The 17683-nt window shown below is 47.2% G+C and overlaps 7 protein-coding genes across 7 annotated transcripts; 1 reads left to right on the forward strand and 6 right to left on the reverse strand.

Annotated features, from left to right (window-relative positions):
- Positions 1 to 14: 14 nt before the first annotated feature.
- Positions 15 to 1944, forward strand: GGS22DRAFT_163480 (anthranilate synthase component 1). The gene is made up of 3 exons (XM_047961378.1): positions 15 to 183; positions 269 to 1676; positions 1785 to 1944. Exons 1-3 carry the CDS (start codon positions 172 to 174, stop codon positions 1904 to 1906), a joined length of 1542 nt encoding a protein of 513 aa, XP_047819182.1. The 5' UTR covers positions 15 to 171; the 3' UTR covers positions 1907 to 1944.
- Positions 1945 to 2282: 338 nt separating this feature from the next.
- GGS22DRAFT_142605 (uncharacterized protein) lies at positions 2283 to 3342 on the reverse strand. The gene is made up of 3 exons (XM_047958769.1): positions 2861 to 3342; positions 2615 to 2781; positions 2283 to 2524 (listed from the first exon to the last, which is right to left on the reverse strand). The coding sequence occupies exons 1-3, from the start codon at positions 3039 to 3041 to the stop codon at positions 2396 to 2398; spliced, it is 477 nt and encodes a 158-aa protein (XP_047819183.1). The 5' UTR covers positions 3042 to 3342; the 3' UTR covers positions 2283 to 2395.
- Positions 3343 to 3964: 622 nt separating this feature from the next.
- Positions 3965 to 6602, reverse strand: GGS22DRAFT_142617 (MFS general substrate transporter). The gene is made up of 3 exons (XM_047958770.1): positions 5591 to 6602; positions 4788 to 5514; positions 3965 to 4732 (listed from the first exon to the last, which is right to left on the reverse strand). Exons 1-3 carry the CDS (start codon positions 6028 to 6030, stop codon positions 4004 to 4006), a joined length of 1896 nt encoding a protein of 631 aa, XP_047819184.1. The 5' UTR covers positions 6031 to 6602; the 3' UTR covers positions 3965 to 4003.
- Positions 6603 to 8446: 1844 nt separating this feature from the next.
- On the reverse strand, positions 8447 to 10329 carry GGS22DRAFT_179875 (general substrate transporter; the record flags this gene model as incomplete). The annotated part of the gene is made up of 4 exons (XM_047963714.1): positions 8447 to 8614; positions 8785 to 9261; positions 9314 to 10101; positions 10170 to 10329. 4 exons carry the CDS (start codon positions 10327 to 10329, stop codon positions 8447 to 8449), a joined length of 1593 nt encoding a protein of 530 aa, XP_047819185.1.
- Positions 10330 to 10631: 302 nt separating this feature from the next.
- Positions 10632 to 11131, reverse strand: GGS22DRAFT_163487 (uncharacterized protein). Its single transcript, XM_047961379.1, has one exon. The coding sequence runs from the start codon at positions 11070 to 11072 to the stop codon at positions 10746 to 10748; it is 327 nt and encodes a 108-aa protein (XP_047819186.1). The 5' UTR covers positions 11073 to 11131; the 3' UTR covers positions 10632 to 10745.
- Positions 11132 to 13837: 2706 nt separating this feature from the next.
- Positions 13838 to 14834, reverse strand: GGS22DRAFT_188642 (uncharacterized protein; the record flags this gene model as incomplete). The annotated part of the gene is made up of 3 exons (XM_047964741.1): positions 13838 to 14314; positions 14442 to 14577; positions 14722 to 14834. 3 exons carry the CDS (start codon positions 14832 to 14834, stop codon positions 13838 to 13840), a joined length of 726 nt encoding a protein of 241 aa, XP_047819187.1.
- Positions 14835 to 15550: 716 nt separating this feature from the next.
- Positions 15551 to 17595, reverse strand: GGS22DRAFT_142648 (glycoside hydrolase family 72 protein). The gene is made up of 3 exons (XM_047958771.1): positions 16957 to 17595; positions 16706 to 16893; positions 15551 to 16638 (listed from the first exon to the last, which is right to left on the reverse strand). The coding sequence occupies exons 1-3, from the start codon at positions 17096 to 17098 to the stop codon at positions 15691 to 15693; spliced, it is 1278 nt and encodes a 425-aa protein (XP_047819188.1). The 5' UTR covers positions 17099 to 17595; the 3' UTR covers positions 15551 to 15690.
- Positions 17596 to 17683: the final 88 nt, after the last annotated feature.

A 17683-nucleotide genomic window follows, 5' to 3' on the forward strand; every position in this document is an offset into this window, starting at 1 on the left:
ATAAAATCTATGCAGTTGGTTACACCAATTGAAGTTATCGGAATAATGAAAGCTGAGTCAACGTTAAGGTTACTTTGCTATTAAGAAGAGCTAGAATCTTAGGATTTAGGTACTTGAAATGAACGAGAGCTTATTTTCTTACTCCAAAATTTCTAGTTATATCCGCCCATAATGGCTCAAGCGGTAAGAGATCTTAGACCTCCTAATCCGATTACCTCAATTGGACAATCTGTAAGTTACCTAACTAACACGTCCTTTTTTTCTATAGGACGTTGTTCTGCCCTCGTTAGAAACTGTTAAGGAAATTCTCTCGAAACCCACAGCAGGACCTAAGAAACCAAACCTAGTCCCTTTATACGGTCAAATATCTGCCGATCTCATCACACCCTCCGCCGCATACTTAAAAGTTTCCGCCCATTCAAAGTCCGATTTCTCTTTCCTCTTCGAGAGCGCTGCCACAGAGAGGGTTGGGCGATATAGCTTTGTCGGTGCTGGACCGCGTAAGATCTTGAAGACTGGAGAGGGCCATGGAGAATCGATAGATCCGTTACCCGCCCTCGAGAAGGAGTTGTCACAAAATGTCGTTGCCGACGTACCAGATCTTAGGCTACCGCCGCTTACTGGTGGTGCTGTTGGCTACGTAGGTTACGATTGCGTACGATACTTCGAACCCAAGACGGCACGGCCGATGAAAGACATTCTCAAGACCCCAGAGTCTCTCTTTATGTTATTTGACACCATCGTGGCTTTCGATAGATTTTTCGGCGTCATAAAGGTCATCACCTACCTCCGCATCCCAGAGAACCTCGATACCCTCCAAGACGAATACAACAAAGCCACAGAAACCATCCAGGATCTCATCGACGTCCTCAATTCCCCCGAGATACCCGTCCCCGAACAGCAGCCCATCCAACTCGACCAGAAATACACGTCCAACATCGGCCAAGACGGCTACGAGGGCCATGTGACCGGACTAAAGACACATATCGTAGCAGGCGACATCATCCAAGCCGTGCCCTCGCAACGGTTCGCCCGTCCGACCTCGCTCCACCCCTTCAACATCTACCGCCACCTACGAACGGTGAACCCCTCTCCCTACCTCTTCTTCATCAACTGCCAGGACTTCCAAATCGTCGGCGCCTCGCCGGAGCTACTCGTCAAGGAGGAGGAAGGACGCATCATAACGCACCCGATCGCGGGCACGGTCAAGCGCGGTAAGTCACCCGAGGAAGACGAGCAGCTCGCAGACGAATTGCGCAACTCGCTGAAAGACCGCGCGGAGCACGTCATGTTGGTCGACCTCGCCCGCAACGACATCAACCGCGTCTGCGACCCACTAACAACGCGCGTCGATCGCCTCATGGTCGTCGAGCGCTTCAGCCACGTCCAGCACCTCGTCTCCCAGGTCTCGGGCGTCCTGCGCCCCGACCAGACCCGCTTCGACGCCTTCCGCTCTATCTTCCCCGCCGGCACGGTGTCCGGCGCCCCGAAAGTTCGGGCTATGGAACTTATTGCCGAGCTCGAGAAGGAGAAGAGGGGCGTTTATGCGGGTGCGGTTGGATACTTTGGGTATGGTAGTGTCGGGGCGGATGGTAGGGAGATTGAGGGCGCGATGGATACGTGTATTGCGCTCCGCACGATGGTGGTTAAGGACGGGACGGCGTATCTTCAGGCTGGTGAGATTTTATCCTTTTCCTTTTCTCTTTCGTTTTGGTTTTGGTTTTGGTTTATGTGTTGGTTTGGGGGGTCGCTTGAGGGATGGTTTGCTAATTATTATAATATAGGAGGCGGCATTGTCTTCGACTCGGACCCGTACGAAGAGTGGATGGAGACGATAAATAAGTTGGGCGCGAATATGCAGTGTATTACGTCGGCGGAGAAGTTATATGCTAGGAGGCAGAAATAGAGGGGAAGAGATGAGAGGAGTAGGTAGGGTGGATGGTAGGTAGGGTGGTGCTGGGGGAGGGGGATATGGCGTTCTACGTTTGAAAAATAGAAATGAGATTATTGATTCATTAACTGGAGTGCCGGTGAATGCTGTGATTCTGATGGGTATTTAGGGAGAATGGTTGAGTTGGGGAAGGGGGTGAGGTCTGGGTGGTAGGTATGCTAGGACTATAGAATGAGGCATATGGTGAAAATTAGGAGTGGATTATGATGTTATGCGGGTTCTCCTATTCATGGATTCACATCTAAAAATAAAAACATTGTATAAAGTATATGCTACGGTGTATATTCTACGGTGCTTTGTTTCATCAGTTAACAAGGGGGGTTCTCGGAAATTTGTGAAATATTGGCGATCTGATTATGAGATATGAGTTTCTTATACTAGGTGATGAAGTTATATGGCTACTTGAGAGGTAAGATATGGCGAAGTGGGATCAAGTAAGCTCGTCTACTGTAACTCCTGTTTCTCCTCATCCCAAACGTGTCCTGCCAAGCTCTGCGCGGGTTTAATCTTGTTCTTCCCATCGAGTTTCTTGTATTTGAGATCGTCTAAGTCGATGTCGTAGAATGTGCGAATCTATATCCTAGTTAGCAATGGATATTCCGAAGTTTCAATTTACCATCCTATGCAACATGATCACTTGGTATGTATACGGTAGATACATACACTAATGCCGTATATATCGTTGCCTTTGAAGAAGCCCTCAAAGTCAATACCGAGGCTGGTGCCGCACTTGGGACAGAACATCTGTTCCATCTTTTTGGAGTTGAACCGGTAGCCGGCGCACCGCTTACGGCTGTCGTTGTGCCATACTACGTCTTTGACTTGGGGGTCTGGACGTTGTTAGAAATAGATACTTGGTCGGATCAAAAGTACCTAGGTAGGTAGGTTGTGGCAAGGATCGAAGCTTACACACGAGAAGATAACCGAGGTGCGTGCATGAAGAACAGTTGCAGTTCACCACCTCATGCTCGGGCAAGGGCGGTGATAGAGCGACCGAAAACTTGATGTAACCGCAGTGGCAGCCAGCTTCATACGTGCCTTTCGGCTTCTCTTCTTCCTTCTTCCCCTGCTCTTCTGATGCTGTGCTCATGATTGAATTTTAGTTCTTCGTACCCTGCAATTGTCTACGATCGCCGAATTCACATTCCTCGTCTATAATTCGCTTCTTGTATCTGCGGATTGATTTCTGAGTGTTCTTTGGTTGCACTATGAGGGTATTGAAGGGGATTGTATAGTCCTTTATACAATGTCCTGAGGTAGATATACTCCATTATTGATATCGCGATAATGCTAGACATTAGGAAGGAGTCCTATATAAGCTTAATAATCACATACTCACCGTTACAAACATTATAGCTATTATTTGTTGTGTTTGGGAGTATAGTTTTCCTGGGATGTTTTATCGGGACCGAGATAAGGGAAGCTTCGAGAAGCAGACGTACCAGCATGTATTCTATAGCTTATGTAGTGTAACCGGAAGATGAGATGTATATCCAAGGATCTTTTGATCCTTCAGCTGATTACCTAATCATCAATTTATTAAAGCTCCATAGGTACTAGGTACCTATATTATAGTGCGTTACCGCTGTATCCCAGATTTCATGCAGTGAGAGTCGCTAGATAAGCATATCGAGCAAGCCAGCCCTATTATACAAATTAGGCATTGCGTCTCAACATCATTGGTAGGACTATTCCGATAGATGTTGCAATGCGGGACATCTATGTTGTGATGGGGTGGGACTTGAGGTCGAATAGAGGATCAATTAATGATGTAGTTTTCATTGGTTGTGATGTTCATGCAATGACACCGAAAAGGTTAATGATAAATCATCAAATTATTATATGTACTTTTATACTCCTATTAAAGAGCTTATGTAGTTGTAATTACCTACACATTATATCTATAGGTTATATTCCGACTCTATGTTATATGCGTTCCTTATACAAACGCTCCCTTTCCAGTGGTATCTTTTAAGTCTATTCCCAGCCATATAATCCATCCAATTTTACCCCCCTTTTAAATCCCGGGGGCACTAACAATTAACTTCACGATTAAGCCTTTTCAGATTCGACATTCGTCCTTGGTACGTTTGATGCGGCGGCGTGATCTATGGGGCTGTTTTCTTCGTCCTTATCATCACCAGAACTAGACGCAGTGGCGGGCGGAGGCACGCTTGGGAATGTATGGGCGAAGTTGCTCTTAGCACGGATCTTGTGGCCGTATAGGTAGAAAATAACCGGGATAGGCACCAACAGCGCGGCTACGCAGCCTAATAAAGTAGACGCCCACTGGATACCAAGACCGTTGAACATGTAAGTTGCAAATAGGGGGAAACCGGCGCCGCAAAGAGACCGGAGGAAGGTGTTTCCTGCGATAGCTGAGGCGGCGAACATGAGGTAGGCGTCGACAAGATAGTTAAGGGCTTGAAGGAAGATACCCATTAGTCCGAAACCCGACATGATACCTGAAGCCGCGGGCACGATCCAGTGAACATCGGCTCTGTAGCCTGACCACCCAAACCAGAAGATGCCACCGGTGAATGAGATACCACCAGCGATGACGATTGGTAGACGCCATTCGGGAACTGGTACACCGTTGTTGGCAGCAAGCTTGCGCTGGTATGAAGGTTGATCAAGCAGCACGACGGTGCCTGCGATGAGTTGGCCGATAATCATTCCGAAGAAGGCCAATCCCGATTGTCCAGCGTTGAAATGATGAACTCTCTGGAAGACGAACGGGTAGGCCGTAAGGAATAGATACAATAGCCCGTAGATGAAGGCCTGCGCGAGCAATGTTAGCAGTGTTAACTTTTTGAAAGTAGGATTATTAACATACCATGTAGATCGACAGAAGAGTAACAATCGGTTCACCGAATAGAAGTCGCATAGGACGAGTAAAGTTCTTCTGAAGCAGCTCCTTGAAGTCGACCTCGATTTCCTCTTGTTTGGCGTGGATACCCCAGTTCAAAGTGCGACGACGTAACTCAGCTGCCTTCTCTATCAGGATGACAGGGGGGTAGGTTTCGCGTAGGAAGAACAAATCCAGAACGAATGCCAGCCAACCCATGATGCTCGAAATATACATAGTCCAACGCCATCCAAGGTGCGACTCGACGATGAATCCTCCGACGAAAGGGGCTAGTAGCGGTCCAGTAAACACAGCCATGGAAAATATTGTTATCGCTATACCTCGTGTCGCGTTGTTGAACATATCCGAAAAGACAGCGGCGACGACAGCCAATGGACAGGCTCCGCAGAAACCGGCAAAGAATCGACAGATAAGGACCGTTTGTAAGTCTTTTCCTGTAGCGCAGGCGACAGAAAAAACAGAGAAACCGAACATGGCCACCACTATAGGCATGCGCCGACCCTTGAGCTCGGATAGGGGCGCCCAGAACGTCGGACCAGTTGCGAAACCAACGACGAAGAGAGAAACGCCTAAAATACCAACTTCGGAGCTGACGCCGAATTCTTTCGCTACATATGGTGTCGCAGCGGAGAAAATACTAGATGCGAAAGCGGATGTCATAGTAGTATATCCCAGCATAGCAGCCGTGAGTAACCTTGTGGAAGGAATTGAGTTAGCGAACTATACAAATATAGCTTTCATAGCTTTACAGCTGTTTACGCTTTACTTACTTCCTTTTAAGCGACCAATTCTGAGCATGATAGGGGTCATCCGGCCCGTCAAATTCGACGACATAATCTTCTTGGTTTGGTAAGGGTGGCGGAAACGGTTTACCGGCACCAAAATTAGGCAATGGCTTCCTAGACTCGCGATTTCTTAAACTTCGTCCAACAGTAGCATCATGCTGACTTCGGGCTGTATTAATGCGACTTAGTTCGGTAGGGTGCCTTTCGAGATCTCGTTGAGTGGGAATGCGACTCAGGCCCTCGGCATGCCGTTGTCTGGCTCCGTCACTGGATGATGTTGATGCAGAAGACGCTGTGACCACTCGTTCGACTTCATTACTAGCACGACGGGGAGCTGCAGGCTCATGTGTAGTGGCCGGGGACATATGTTGTGAAGCATCCTGCTCGGCTCGTAGGAGCTCGCGATCGACCTCCTCCATGTTCATGGTAAGGGGTTTAGGTCTATCCGCGTATAGTCGTGATACCTATCTAGGTGTATGTGTATAGGTAGAATGAAAGGCGGGAAGGGTTTATTATAATATACTTAGGCGTGTATGTATAGGTTTATAGGTATATAGATGATAGGGAACTAGGTATTAGATAATGCACTTGCACTGACGACGAAGAGGATCCCTACTAGGTACCTAGGTAGTAGTTTATAAGAATAGAGGATGGAAACAAGAAAAAAATAACAAGATCATCGGTTAGGCACCAAGGCTTTCCTTTAATAATAAAGGAAATGGACATTTCTGATGAATTGGGAAATGGACTTTCCGTCCGGGATTAGGGAGATTCTACGATACCTAGACCAGACTAATAATACATACGTAGACCCTCCACTGGACTATTGAGGCGACATAGCGAAGGTTCGGCATTCGCTCTTTCGAGTAAAATACGGGTCTAGGTCGAAGCACTGGGCAAGCACTGGGACAAGCACCGGGGCTTCAATGACCGTCATGACGAAGGATTGACCACGGATTGACCAGGGAATGTGCAGAGATTTCCGCCAGGGTCAACCATCACCTGGGTCTGCTGGGCATATCACCATGCCACCATGGTCCGTACCGAGATGCAATGCCGGGTATGTTGACTAGTGGAATCAGAGTGAGCTAACCCATGCAGCCTATGGGTTCTCTATTTTCCTTGCCTACACCTATTCAGGGATTGTTAGGCTCTTCTCGCCTGTTATAATTGGTGTCCATCCTCGGGATGTTGCATGAAACCGACCACGCTCTTGGAAAGCCGGAAAGCTTGACTTATTCTGTCCATATCGAATTCCAGAAGGTACGCGAAACCGCCCGCGCCCGAGGCTCAGGGGAAGAATAAGAAGAGAAAAAAAAGAATGTCGCATCTGCCCATCGGCGTTTACCACACCACCGATACAAACAGGTGGGGATAATAATACCTACAAAATCAATTGCGTATGTCATGTCATGTTGACTGAATAAGCACGTATTGCCCGACTGACTCAAACTGCTTGCGCCGTCGCACTGCAGTTTGTTTTCGTCCGCATTATCGTGGCTCTGTTTAGACAAGCCTATAATGTTTCGTCAGTTCTATTTTTTTTCATGTGAAATCCTTGAATGTTTGTGTGGCGAGATCTCATAGCTATCCATCCATCTAGCTTTACTAGATAGGTATCGGAGGTATGGATCTGTAGGCGCATAGCAAAGTCGGTAAACTCCTATGATACTGTATGTACATAGTAGGCATGATCGAGAAAAAATTTGTTAAATTTCTAAAATTTTAGAGGGGCAGGCGTGGAAGCTGAAAGGGTAGAAAATGGGCCGAGGTGAAATTTGACAATGCTACTGTGCTACAATAGCGGGGACCTCGTATCTAAGATCTTTGTACTCCGATACTATAGCCCCACTAAAAAGTTGCCAAACTCTAACTCAGGATGCGATGTCCAATTCGTCAATCCCCAAGCTGTCAAAGCTCGAACGGGATTCAGCGAAGGACCCATTATAACTTTAGCCCGATATCCACACGGAAAACCGGCTGAGAGCGGTTGAAATCGGTGGAATATCCATTGAAAATTGTAAAGGGTTTCGATTCTTATCTCCATTCCGATAAAAATTGGTAATCAACCGCGACTCGCCATTTTAGACCAAAACTAAACGTTGGTAAGATTCTATTTCGAAATACTATAACAACATCAATAGTAAGACTACAAAATACATACGTACCTAGGCACATACATATATGTCAAAGCAAACAGACTCACCATCACGACCACGACATATCGATATGCATGTATGTTTGTACTGTATATTCTGATGTCTATGCCTTATCTATGTACGTCTAGCGGTCTACCATTGCTTGCGAAGCCATTCGTCAATGGGACGTTGAATATGTAGAATAATTACGAGTGCCATGGTAGTTGCCCATGAAAACTGTTACCGCAAATTCTTTCTGCGTCTGTATCAATGCCCAGCGATTCACCGATACTTCCACGCCGCATACACGCTATGGAGCAAATCTACCTTGTAAGAATGTAGGTTAATTAATGTATTCTAACGTTGTTTATGCAGGTAGATCTAACTGTTGTGAAACCGAATCTATATACCATGATACACATATGTATACATACCTACATAGTAGCTATATGTGGCTGTGGCTTGTCTAGCTGTTATAAGTCAAACATCAATCCCGGTACCTACGGAAGAGTAAGCCGAAAGCTGACAACGGCCGTACTAGAACATCCATCTGGTGCGTCACGAGGACGGGTATCCCGGTGGAGGCGTAAATTCGTCATCGGCCGAATGCGCATCGGGAACGGTATCGGCCTCGGCCATTTGATTATTGCCTTCTATTAATAATCCGATCCTTTACAGTCATTTGCTGCTTTTAAGAGATCGTTTATTCTACGCCCCAACCGTTTTCTAGTAGACAGGTGACTTCTTCGAGACTTAAGCCCGCTGTCTCCGGATATATTCTCCAAATGCCAACCCACCCAACGACGCATATGAGTCCGTATAAGCCGAACGTCACCGATGGGGTCAGTAAATCCATCCTGTCATAGATTAGCTTTTCCTAATAAGAGAAACGATTCGACTTGGATGTTATCATCAATTTAAGACGATCAAGGACATCAATAACTCACTATAAAGAGGTTAGCAAAAGTGCGAAATAGCAAAGGTAAACGCCATAGTCAGATTAGAAAGGAGGTCTTGATTTTTTAAATAGAAAGCACTCACCAAGGGCAAGAATGTTAAACCAATTATGAAATTCGCCGTCCAGTTCGTAGCCGTCGCTAATCCGCTGCCAAGTGACCTTACACTGAGCGGAAAGAGCTCACTTTGCATCCAAGGAATGTTTCCAAGTCCTATAGCGTAAGAAGCCACATATGTCATGATGCTTACCAAGATGACAACGGCTGCATTTTGAGACGACGTTGGCGATCCAGAATCAGTCGTCGCAGGCATGGAAGAATTGCCATTAGTCCCCTCAGATGGTAACTTCACGAAACTGAAGCCGAAGGCTGATAAGAAAAGGCCAACTACCATGAAAGGTACCGAATATAGTAAGATCCGCCTACGGCCGATTCTATCGACTAGGAATAATGCGAGTACGGTAAAAGCAAAATTGGTCGCAGCAACAGTTAATGAAGTGAGTGTTGGTATCGAAAAACCCAACATCGTGAAAATCGTCGCAGAAAAATACATCAACGAATTCTAAGTTGTCAGCCAGCGGATGCGATACAGTAGATAAGATACAAGGACTTACGAAACCGCAAAACTGTTGTAGGCCTTGAAGAAAACACGCGATGATTAGTGCCCTCCGATTTTTTGGCACCCTGATTAGCTCATCCCATCCCTTGAGCCAACTACCACTTTTCACTCCATCTGTTGCCAAGGCTGCGTTGCCTTGTTCTTCTCTAAGCTCTCTTTCGATACCCTTTACGACGCTGACGATTAAATGCTTATTTACGTCGGACCCTAAAGTCTTCTCAATAATCCGCTGGGCCTCCATAGACTTCCCAGCTTTTACGAGCCAACGTGGAGTTTCGGGCATGAAGAGCAGGAAGATGCATTGTAGAGCAGCTGGAAGAGCACCTAAGCCCACCATCCATCTCCATCCTATAGAAGGATCACCATGTTCAGCGAAGATCCAACCAATCACGTAAGCTACGACCTGACCCAATGTGACCGACATAGAATTCATCGTCACCAGCCTACCACGATGGGCAGGAGGCGCAAGCTCGGCGATATACAACGGCGTAACGAAACTCGCGGCGCCCACAGCAGCTCCTACTATCGACCTTCCCAGTACCATTCCCCATACTTTATAGCTAAAGGCCTGCACCAAGGCGCCGAATACGAAGAGCAAATCCGATAGCAATATAACAGGCTTTCGCCCAAAGTGATCGGCTAGAACGGAGGAAATCGGAGAAGCGATGAGGGCAAACAACGAGGTGCACGAGGTAATGATGGATTTATCGAGGGAGTTTAATGACCGATCGGAAAGCGATTTGCCTATCGATACTAGAGTTGCGGAGATGACTCCCGTGTCATCTTCTACATGTAAGCGGTTGAGTAAAGGCACCAAAGAAGGTCATACTTGCATCCGAATAAGAGCCCACTAATGCCGGCGGACAGAGTTAAAAGACTGATGAAGAGTCCCGGCCGGCCGGCCGGCCATTCGACGCTTACATCCTCATTATCTTCGAATTCTGAGTGGGATTCATCATCTAGATCGTCGTCGCGATGCGATATCAATGGAGCTTCCGCTGAGTTTTCCATATTAATAAGCCACCACTGCTAATCATAGATAGATTAGATCGGATCATATCAATCAGAATTTGCTATGTCACTCGTAGTCCAGCTTGAGCGAAGTAAGACAAAGTCAGGAAGATGGTTAAAGCAAGGGTAGCCACGTAACACAAAGATTATGTCACGGGTACCTGAGCTGCAGTGAGAGTTTAGTGGAGCCGATTAAAGGTTCCACATGGTTGGGTCAGATAAAGAGATAAAGTGCTTATTATTGCATAACGAATACTCGGATAATAGAATTAAGTACTTCCTATACTTCCTATACTTCCTATACTTCCTATACTTCCTATATTTCCTATACTTCCTATACTTCCTCAACTTCCTCATTTCAATATTACTTCGACTCCATCTCTCAACTATTGATATCTCATAATGGTCCCGATTACTTAAAACAAATTACCACAGGGTATTAACACGGAGCAAACCGTAAAGACTACCACCAAGAAACTCGCCCACAACAGTGAGGTAAAGACAGCCTTATCTTGTAAAGACCTTATGTGCCTGTTTCGGTTCACGACAGAGACATCGAAGACCTTCTCCCAAAATGGCTTCCTCTGATATGCTATGACCCACGACTCCTCTCCGAAGTTATTGGCTGGGCCTAAAAGCTGCATATTTGCTTTTATCGGTAGCGGATCTATCCGCGCCATGTCTTGCTTCTTGTTACCAGAAGTCTCTGTCGGATTCGGCGCCTCTGTCTGGCCAGTGTTCATTTCTGGCTGTGAATTTTCGGAGTCCGTAATTTCGACCTGCTCCCAGGGGCGCAAGTGGCGTTTACGGTTCATGTATAGCCTGATACTAATCCCACGCCCTTCTATTAACAAGATGTAAAGTCCGATGTACCAGAATGGTACTGCAGATAACCGAGCTAGGCGACGGAATTTAGAAAGAATCAGAATGATGTCTAGCATAAAGCCGAGGGCAATCAAAAAAGCACTAAGCACTCTAGCAAATAGCACTTGTGGGTTATTGCTATTGCGAGCGCTCCAATGAATGAATTTGGGGTGACTATCTTCTCGAAGCATCGTTTCGGCAGCTAAGAAAGCTGGGAGGAAGGCAGACGGATGTGTCGTATGCTGCAGGGCATGCATGCAGGAAGTCCGGTCCTGATACGTTAGGTTCAACTTCCGTGGCCCAGAGGTTGAGATGTAGTGGCGGGCTGCTTGTGTGGCTTCGCCTCGAAAGGGTTGAGTCGAGACTTCTAATGTCAGCTATGGCACAGGGAACGGGGGTGATCCAACCCAACTCACAAGGTTGCCATTGCCAGTCCTTTCGCTCTCCCTCTTTTGTCTCTGCTACAGTCGGTGGCGTTCGTGGCCTCGAGAAGTTCTTGTCCACGTGCTCTTCTTTAGATTCTGGCTCCTTCGGTGGCGAAGTTCGTTCAATCGTTTCTGTGCCTCGGTCCAAGATCGCGAGTATACGATTTAACTTATCCGCGCTCTCTCCTAACCTCTCCGATCGTGTATGTGGTCGGACATTTGACCTCTTGCCTACCCCCCATACCGGAGATCGATCCTTTTCCGACTCGGGCAGTTGACTCCATTTCTCGACATAGCCACAAAACCACAGGAAGAATTGAAGATTTTCCGCGTCGTGTTCCACGTATACCAAATAATCCATAAAGTCGTTTAGAGAACATGGCTGGAATATGTCAGTGTTGACTTATACAATCATACGATATGGACTAACCGAGTATGCCTTATTCCTGACTATCTCTTCAAAAGACAGCCTTGTCGGGATATTCGTCTTGAAGATCCCTATACTTTTCAAGTAGGAAATATTATGAGAGTCTACTCGAGGCTCTCTAGCCCGGCTCCCAGAGCCGAACCTATGGTAAAACGGTAGCAGCATGTTTTAGAACCTCAAGTTTGAAGCAAGGCGACAATATCGAACATTCTGTGCTGTTCTTGTCCTCGATATTACCCAATACATTTGTCTGCATAGCCCAGGTTGTTGCCATCTGAGCCCGATTGCCACGAGGAACTTATCAGACGAAAAGAACCACCACTTAATCAAGAGGGTGATGTAACGACTTATACGAATAGCTCTCGGACATGGGATAAACAACCGTGTGAGCTATAACTAATAACATGTAGTGTGGGTAGCAATCATCCCCCGTTCATTCCAACACGACTACATTGCCAATGTCATTATGCAGCCGGCAGTAAAATCTCGGTGAAAAGTAACCCGGTTTGGTGTATCAGAGCTTACTCCTTTCGGCTTCGATCGGGATGAAGCCTATGAACGACTGCGATAATACCTCACCCCTCGCGGAAAATAGCAGTATCCCTGCCTGAGTGCATCGAGGCTCTGTTAACCTTATTTCGACTTGCATATCACCTAGTACGAGCAGGATGAGTTAGCATGACGCAAATTTGTTGCGATACCAATACCCCCTCCGGTAAATCTGAGAATCCGATCCCAATGTTCATGTCTAGTGTTTACGAGGAAAAAGAGACATGATGATCATTCAGAGATGGCACATCCAGAAATCCCGAATATCTCAAGGTGTCATCCTAAGAAGCAAAGAAATAGGGTCGTATTTCCCACATGAGACAAGGTATCTAGGCAGGTAGGAGTGTATCAAGGCCGTATTTCTGAAGGATTTAGCTGGGGGTCTCAAGGCCGGCAATCTTTGCTGCGAATGCCATCATATCATCTCCGAATCCTTCCCGTTTCAGATCTGACCCGAGGAAACGAAACAAAGAGTACCGATAACATAGAGGTCAGTTAATTCCGACGTATCGGCTGAAGATTGGATAGACCTTTTGCAATAGCCGGTCCAGCCTTTCTCAGCTCGTAGTTGACTATCATCCTATGTGCTGCAACCATACTATGCTACCTCCTGGACTATTCGAAACAGCACTTTAGTCCATGGTTAATGATTTAATTATATCGACTGGATACTACCACGAGTCCATGTCATTGATGATATTGTCGCATTCTATTTTGCTGATACCAACAGCCTTACGTTTGGGACTTGACTTAAACGTCGGGAGGTTCATATTATACATTGCGACTGGGGTGAGGCACGTAACTACTTCAATTTATTAAGCTACTTACCCTATGTAGTCTTCATTATAATATGAAATTTACTTCTTCCATCCTCGATTCTCGTGACATATGAGAACTACGCTACAAATAATACTCATTAAAGCCACATCAACGTCTCAATGTTATAACTCGCAGATAATTCACCTTGAGTCTTAGTAGAATATAGAGTTGTAGTATTAAATATATACTTCTTAGGAGCGACGTTAGTCATACTAACCTAACCCATCCCCAACTTACTCCCTGAAGAAAGAAGTGCCACTGGTATGCATAGGTATGCTAGACATGATACGGCCCAAGAACCACGATGGACATGCAGTCCCCTGTGTCACCCACCTCACTTCTTCCTCAACGTCCTCCCCACTAGCCACCATTCTGGACACACCGAACTCCAACCCCTGATCCCCAAGCCCACACAGTCTCCCCCTCAACCCACCCTCACCGCCATCACCAACGCGCCCACAACCGCACCTCCCAGCGCAACCACCTCCAACAGCGGAAAACTCGAGAACCCAAACCCAGGTCTAACCCCAGGCACCGCATGATCACTCTGCGCCGTCTCCGCCATCTTCGCCGTAGTAATCGTGACGCCGTCGGCTTTACTCGTACTCGCGCCTCCGGACGTAGTAGTCGCAGTGGTCAGCGTCGTAGCAGTAGCAGTGGTGGTGGTAAGCGAGAACCCGGGCGCGGCGCGGTAGACCTTGAGACAGCCGTCGACGGCGCACTCGGTGTTGTGCAGACAGCAGCCGCCGCCGATGCTGCGGTTGCACGCGCTCGTGTGCCGGCCGCACCGCGGCGGCAGCTCCGGGCTCGCGACGCACTTTGAGCTCGGCCAGCAGCAGAAGACGCCTGACGGCGAGAAGCTGCTTCTTTGGCATATCATGTCGGGCGGGCAGCAGATGTTCTGGCGTTGGTTAGTTTACTCCCCTGTGCTATGTCTCTCTATTTATGTGCTCGAGGAGAAAAGACGAGAGGTAGTAAGAGGTGAAAGGGGGTTTATATAGGGGGATTTGGTATAGGAGACAACGAACCGGATGGCCGAACGCCTCGCAGCCTCCTCCGGTATCGCTACCACACAAGGTCGTGTCTCTCCCTAATCCAGCTAACGAGATATCTTTGCGCTCGACAAGTGTGTTGCCAGTCGTATCGTGAAGCAGGAAGGCGCCGCTGGAATAGTACATGGCATCGTAGTAGACCGTGAAGACGACGCCTGTGATAAGTACAGCGACAACGAGGACAACGAGCCCGATGAGAAAGGCCCAACGCAGCTTTGGCCGGTTCTGGAACGGACACTACCGGTGCCAATCGAACCATGCCTTGAAGCCCTTCTTCTCGCCTGCGTCCCAAGGTTGGCGGTTGTGGGTTGCGCAGTGCGAGTTGATGCGGTTGGGGGCCGGTTGTGGAGGAGGAGCGTCTTCGGGCATGTTTATGTCTAGGTAAGTAGGGTTGGTGGAGTTTGAGATAGAAGTCAAATTATAGGGTTACGATAATGAATTGTAGGTATATATTATGATAGGTGATTCTGCTCGTATTAAAGGGAGGTTTCTAGGGTAATACCTGGAGGTATTGATGTGTTGGTATAAGGGATTGTAGATTTCGGGGTTAGTATACAACCCTTTTTAATCGAGTGACAGGAATTAACTAGATGAAGTTTTATTAGAGTAAATGGTTAGGTAAGAATGTAGTTTCCTCTTGGATGTACATAACGAACTTATGGTAGGAACGGGATCTGATTATACGTACCTAGGAAGCTGGAGCCCCTAGTTCTCCACTTACCCAGCCAAATCAAAGCTACCTAATCACTTCATAACTTCATCACTTCATAGCTTGGTATCTCCGAATTGGGTATCATTGCCAACGGCGTTTTCTTCATTTTTAAAGGAATCTAATGTTCCCCATCTATGGAATTGTTGCTTCATGACAATCATTAGCGTCGTTTGCCCGAGAATCCTTAACGCGTTCTCTTCATATGCAAGCCGAAGCATTTTCCCTTCAGTCATCTCTGATGTCTCATCCAAGTATGTGCGAACGTCCCCGATGGACGTCAATCATTAGGTAATGGCACTGGAGCCATCCGACGAAAGGCAATAAACGCCGTATACAATGCCTTGCAGATGCTCTAACGAAATCCCCAGGCGGTGAGGTCGAAAGGAAGTGTTCATATGTCGACAAAAAAAGCCCAACACAAACTTCCGATCATTTCGAATCAGGCGGGAGGGCGCGACGGGGTAAATCGCCCGGGGCAGAAAAAAATCCTGGTTCTCAAGGTTCATAGCCAGATTAAAGCCAGAAGGTGAAAACCATCATCACACCCACAAGACCTGCGCCCATACCAGCAACCTCCTTGGATCCAGAAACCGAGTTCTTCGTCTCTGATGCGCTAGGACTAGCGGCCGTGCCAGTAGCACTAGGTACCGAAGAGTAGCTACCGGTCAACGTCTCTCCTAAGCTTGGCAGCGCAACGTTGCCATTGACTAGCCATCCGCTAGCCGTAGATGTCGGGCACGCACGCGTCGAGACTGACGTCGTATCATAATTAGATTTAGATACTCCCGTTGGAGTGAGAGTAGCCCAGTGCTTGCTGAGGTTATCGAAATCGGGTGAGACAGGCGTCGGAGTGCCCGCAACTGTATAGCCTCCGACGATGTTGGAGCCCGTAGCAGTTGCATCGACCTTTGGACCATACGAAATTAAACCATAATTATTAGCCTCCTCGATCCATTCATACACGATAGATCCGCTCCAATCGTTCACCATCTCGTCTCCGAAGATAGAATCTTGGTCATCGAATAGTCGTGGACCGGGCTTGTTGCATCCGGTCTCGGAAAAGAAGATTGGGACGGGGAAATTCTTGGCCTGCGACTGGAGGTTGGCATAACCGGAAGTCTGGTAGTTGGTGGGATCACACCACTGATAAGAGTTCAGGCCATAGAAGTCGATGTTCTCTGATGCGTTTCCTCCACATGTGAGGTAGTCCTGGAGCCAAGGTCGAAGTTCCGCAATATCCGTAGCGGAATATCCAACCGGGACCTTCCGGTAACCCTTGGAATCTCTGTAGGCTTTCAGATCCCGGCAGGCGGACTTGATGAAGGGAGCAGCGAGCGACTGGTTGTTAATAGCAATGATCTCATTGCCCACGAATAAGCCGAGCAGGTTGTCGTACTGCTGGAACGTGTCCATGACCTTCGAATAGCGGTCAAGTTGCGTCTGATTCCACCAAGGGTCGTTCTAAAGACATTCCGTTATTAAAATCAAATCGGGAAACCGATTGAGTTTTGTGAACCTGAAAACTTACAGGCAAGATGTAGGTATCGAAGGTATCCATATCTACCAGGGTGTAGATGCCGGCGTCAGAGAAAGCCGACATACAACCAGAATGATCCTCATCTGGATCGACATGGTAAACCCGAATTGTGTTGGCACCCAGCTTCTTCATGAGCGAAGCATCCCGACTACATTGCTCGGTATTAATCAACGGGTCCTCTAAACACGAAACGACATTAGAAACGGATCATACTACAGCTGGCATTCCGGGTTCGAACTTACTCTCCGTGAGCTGATAAGCAACTCCCTTTATGAAGAACTGGTTGCCGTCGCTTGTAAAGAACTTGCCGCCAACTGCTTCGATTGTCGGTAACGCGTACGAGAGAGTGGCGCCACTGAGCGCCAAGAGCGTGGAAGAACGCATTGCGGTGGTTCAAAAGCGATTGTATTGACACGGTTAAGACAACTGGAGGAATAGTTGCGGAACTCTGACAGGAATTCTTTGCAATTGTATGATCTCTCGAGAGTTTGAGTCAAAACGGTGGTCGAGTAACGAATGACCTGGGGAGTCCGAGATTGAAATGAATATCAATTAGCGAATGCAAAGAGGATCAATGCTCAGAGTTGTCGATAAACGAAGGCGCACAGTGGCACAGTGGCTGGCCTGTTGTCAAACAGATAAACGAATGTTTACAATCTTCTTCGTTCTCGACCCGACTAAGTCCGGTACATACTCTGCTCCTCCACGAATGAGCCAAAAACAACACAAGAGGTAGAGAGAGGAAAGAATGAGGAGTCTGGAGAAGAAATATGGATGTGCTGTGGTGTAAGTCTCACGAAAGCAAAACCACAATCCCGGGTTGTACCTACATATCAAACGCACTACAACGGTAACTAAATGAAGCGGGACCTACTCTAAACAATCCTAGTAATATGAAAAGATTATTTACCTTGCTTGAATTGGGGAAACTCGACAAAGACTTCGATCCTCATAGGCCGATTGGACGAT

Source organism: Annulohypoxylon maeteangense (assembly GCF_022496945.1).
Source record: "Annulohypoxylon maeteangense strain CBS 123835 unplaced genomic scaffold GGS22scaffold_8, whole genome shotgun sequence".
Taxonomy (NCBI): Eukaryota; Fungi; Ascomycota; class Sordariomycetes; order Xylariales; family Hypoxylaceae; genus Annulohypoxylon; species Annulohypoxylon maeteangense.

What these genes read in the sequence shown, in the direction of transcription:
- GGS22DRAFT_163480 (XM_047961378.1), top strand. An exon ending in GACGGCGTATCTTCAGGCTG is followed by an intron (nt 1,677 to 1,784) that starts GTGAGATTTTAT and finishes ATTATAATATAG; the next exon opens with GAGGCGGCATTGTCTTCGAC.
- GGS22DRAFT_142648 (XM_047958771.1), bottom strand. Translation starts at nt 17,098, where the DNA reads ATGCGTTCTTCCACGCTCTTGGCGCTCAGTGGCGCCACTCTCTCGTAC. An exon ending in TGCTTATCAGCTCACGGAGA is followed by an intron (nt 16,894 to 16,956) that starts GTAAGTTCGAAC and finishes TTTCGTGTTTAG; the next exon opens with AGGACCCGTTGATTAATACC. An exon ending in TCGATACCTACATCTTGCCT is followed by an intron (nt 16,639 to 16,705) that starts GTAAGTTTTCAG and finishes GAATGTCTTTAG; the next exon opens with AACGACCCTTGGTGGAATCA.
- GGS22DRAFT_142617 (XM_047958770.1), bottom strand. Translation starts at nt 6,030, where the DNA reads ATGAACATGGAGGAGGTCGATCGCGAGCTCCTACGAGCCGAGCAGGAT. An exon ending in AATTGGTCGCTTAAAAGGAA is followed by an intron (nt 5,515 to 5,590) that starts GTAAGTAAAGCG and finishes TCCTTCCACAAG; the next exon opens with GTTACTCACGGCTGCTATGC. An exon ending in CTCTTCTGTCGATCTACATG is followed by an intron (nt 4,733 to 4,787) that starts GTATGTTAATAA and finishes TTGCTCGCGCAG; the next exon opens with GCCTTCATCTACGGGCTATT.
- GGS22DRAFT_163487 (XM_047961379.1), bottom strand. Translation starts at nt 11,072, where the DNA reads ATGAACACTGGCCAGACAGAGGCGCCGAATCCGACAGAGACTTCTGGT.
- GGS22DRAFT_142605 (XM_047958769.1), bottom strand. Translation starts at nt 3,041, where the DNA reads ATGAGCACAGCATCAGAAGAGCAGGGGAAGAAGGAAGAAGAGAAGCCG. An exon ending in CCTCGGTTATCTTCTCGTGT is followed by an intron (nt 2,782 to 2,860) that starts GTAAGCTTCGAT and finishes AACAACGTCCAG; the next exon opens with ACCCCCAAGTCAAAGACGTA. An exon ending in ACGATATATACGGCATTAGT is followed by an intron (nt 2,525 to 2,614) that starts GTATGTATCTAC and finishes ACTAGGATATAG; the next exon opens with ATTCGCACATTCTACGACAT.